The following is a 3095-nucleotide window of genomic DNA, read 5'->3' on the forward strand; positions in this document are numbered from 1 at the left end:
CATGGTTTTGTTTACGCTCGTTGATAGAAGGAGACCAAGGTGCAGCGTGGTAGGCGTACATTTCTCTTTATTAAAAATGAACAGAAAAACAACAAAATACAAACGAACGTAAAGCTATATGCAGCGCGAAAGAACACTACACACAAAACAAGATCCCACAACTGACGGTGGGAAAAAGGGCTGCCAAGTATGATCCCAATCAGAGACAACGATAGACAGCTGCCTCTGATCGGAACCATACTAGGCCAACAAAGAAATAGACAACTAGAATGCCCACCCAAATCACACCCTGACCTACAACAATAGAGAAATAAAGTTCTCTAAGGTCAGGGCGTGACACTACCCCCCAAAGGTGCCGGATCTATAGAGGAGGTCCGGGTGGGCATCTATACTAATGGCGGCTCCGGTTCGGACGTAGCCCCCGCTCCGCATGCTGATCCCGTCGCTTCTGGAACCGGACCGTGGATCGTCCGCCGGAAGACTCGACGTGCACGCGGAGTCCGGACCGTGAATCATCGCCGGAGGCTCCGGACTGGGAACCCCCGCCGGAGGCTCCGGACTGCGGACCGCGAATCGTCGCAGAGCCTCCGGACCGCGGACCGCCGACGGAGGCTCCGGACGTGGACAATTATATTTACTTTTAATTCTTAAGTATATTTAAAACCAAATACTTTTAGACTTTTACTGAAGTGGTATTTTACTGGGTGACTTTCACTTTTAATTCAATCATTTTTTTATTAAGATACTTTTACTTTTACCCAAGTATGACAATTGGGTACTTTTTCCAACACTGCAATTGTGATCCTCATGAAAATAAATGAAAACAAAAATTTATAAAATGAAAAACAAATCCCAAATCTACTGACAAAAATATAAACCAACATGCAAAAATGTCAAAGATTTTACTGAGTTACAGTTCATATTAGGAAATCAGACAATTTAAATAAATTCATTATGCTTAATCAATGGATTTCACATGACTGAAGAATAAGATATGCATCTGTTTGTCACAGACACCTTGAAAAGAAAGGTAGGCAATGGATCAGAAAACCAGTCAGTATCTGGTGGTCAGATAGAGTTGATCAGGCTGTTGATTTTTGGCCGGTGGAATGTTGTCCACTCTCTTTTAATGCTGTGAGATGTAGCTGGATATTGGCAGGAACTGGAACACATTGTCGTAAACGTCAATACAGAGCATCTCAAACATGCTCAATGGGGACAATGGTCTGGTGAGTATGCAGGCCATGGAAGAATGGGATATTTTCAGTTTCAGGAATTGTGTACAGATCCTTGCGACATGGGGCCGTGCTTATCATGCTGAAACATGAGGTGATGGATGGGATGAATATGGAAACGAATGGGCCTCAGGATCTGGTCACGGTATCTTCTGTGCATACAAATTGCCGTGATAAATGCAATTGTGTTCGTTGTCTGTAGCTTGTGCCTGCCCATACCCCGACCACCATGGGGGCACTCTCTTCATTAACATTGACATCAGCAACCACTCGCACACACGTCGTCTGCAGCTGTGATGCCGGTTAGACATACTACTGCCCAAATTCCCTAATGTTTCTTTGAAATGTACACTTAACTTGCACTACTGAGCTCGGCAGTTCTTTCACCCTTGGTGAGTTGCGCTTCAAAAGGTACCTGTATACTTGTTTCATTCGCATCCTGTTATCGATGGAGACACGGTCGCATTGTGAAAGCTCACATGTCGATTCACTGGAAGTGTGTGTTTGTTTGTATCACTCGTCCTGTATTCTTCTGAGTCGTATTGCATTTAATCTTGAAGGACCAATGCAAACTATAACGGCCTCTTGCTCCCGAGTGATATAGCTGTCCTTCCACCTGCATGTGGCAAGTTGCAATTCTACAAAAAGGTAGTTGTGCGTTAAAACATATTCATGCAGTACAAATACATACAGTGGGGATTAACTTTAACAAATGTCTATTGAACAGCTGCATATAGTGTAAGTACAGTAAATTTTGCAATTACAAAAATACAGTATGTATACTGTACCTGTTCTCTTATTCTCTGAATGTCCTTACTGTGGTGGACACAGAAAATCAGCTCAAATTGGGTTGCAACCTTCCTATCCTGCTTCCGTCATTGTCAGTCATGGCACAAGAATCATGTCCTATAAGCTGTTTTGCTACGAATTTTCAATCAGTATTTCCACTCTTTGCTTCCTCTTTCTCTCCGTCCTCGACTCTTCTCTTTCTTGCCCTCCTCCTCCTCTTCCTCCTCGTCGCCCCTCGCATACGCACTCGTCTCTGTCCGACTTCAACAACCTGTTTGCTCTCTGAACTGGAATTATACCACTTCGGTTGGTGTTGCATCATTTGAAACAGGTTAATCATTTTTAGTAGGTTGTGGTTCAATCAATTGACATGTGTTCTCTATTTTGTATTTGTTGTTGCCACTGTGGTGGTTTACCAGTATGGATGACATGTGCATTAGAGTGCCAGATGTGTTTTGAGAAGAGACATGTGTTTAGAGTTTGCTGAAAAGTCTTAAGTGAGACCTGCAAATTTGTTACATGTGAAATGGTTTAAAGGTATTGACAACAGATACTGCATAATTAGCTAAATGAGTCCAGGAGCAGCTGAGAATTTTGTTCAGCCAATGGGTATTTAGATGTTTTAGCAATTGAGAAAAACTGTAATATAAAATATAAAACCATCTTCCCTGGCAGTATAAGAAGTGCCATGATTTGTAGGCTTAGATATCCCTCCACTCAACATGCGCTCTTATATGTAGATTGCCTCCATGTTCCAGTTAAGAAAATCAGGACTTGAATTGAGGGGGTATGTGAGCGTTACGCAATAGGCCTACCTTTTATAAAGAAAATGGACAAAAGCACAGGCCTATCCCTTGCTAGTTTAAGATTTTGAAAAAAAAGATCAATCACTGATCCTGATTATATTAAGTGATCTATAACAGTGCTTTGGTCCGGCGATGCTTTATGCTAGAACAAGCGTAAAATACCGCGAAAGACATGACTCCAAGGCAGGGGCGAAAATCTGATCTCAACCTTGGAGGGGACAATCATTACATTTTTCTCAAGAGCATTCCTGAAGGGGGGACACCA

At 42.6% G+C, this 3095-nt stretch overlaps 1 protein-coding gene across 1 annotated transcript in view; it reads right to left on the reverse strand.

Annotated features, from left to right (window-relative positions):
• Window positions 1-516, reverse strand: part of LOC112077840 (collagen alpha-1(VI) chain) — a 35035-nt gene extending 34519 nt beyond the window's left edge. The window contains exon 1 of the mRNA XM_070441850.1: window positions 344-516. Coding sequence (XP_070297951.1) covers window positions 344-516 — 173 coding nt within the window. The remainder of the gene's footprint in view (window positions 1-343) is intronic.
• Between the last annotated feature and the right edge of the window lie 2579 nt (window positions 517-3095).

Source organism: Salvelinus sp. IW2-2015, unplaced genomic scaffold (assembly GCF_002910315.2).
Source record: "Salvelinus sp. IW2-2015 unplaced genomic scaffold, ASM291031v2 Un_scaffold4964, whole genome shotgun sequence".
Lineage (NCBI taxonomy): Eukaryota > Metazoa > Chordata > Actinopteri > Salmoniformes > Salmonidae > Salvelinus > Salvelinus sp. IW2-2015.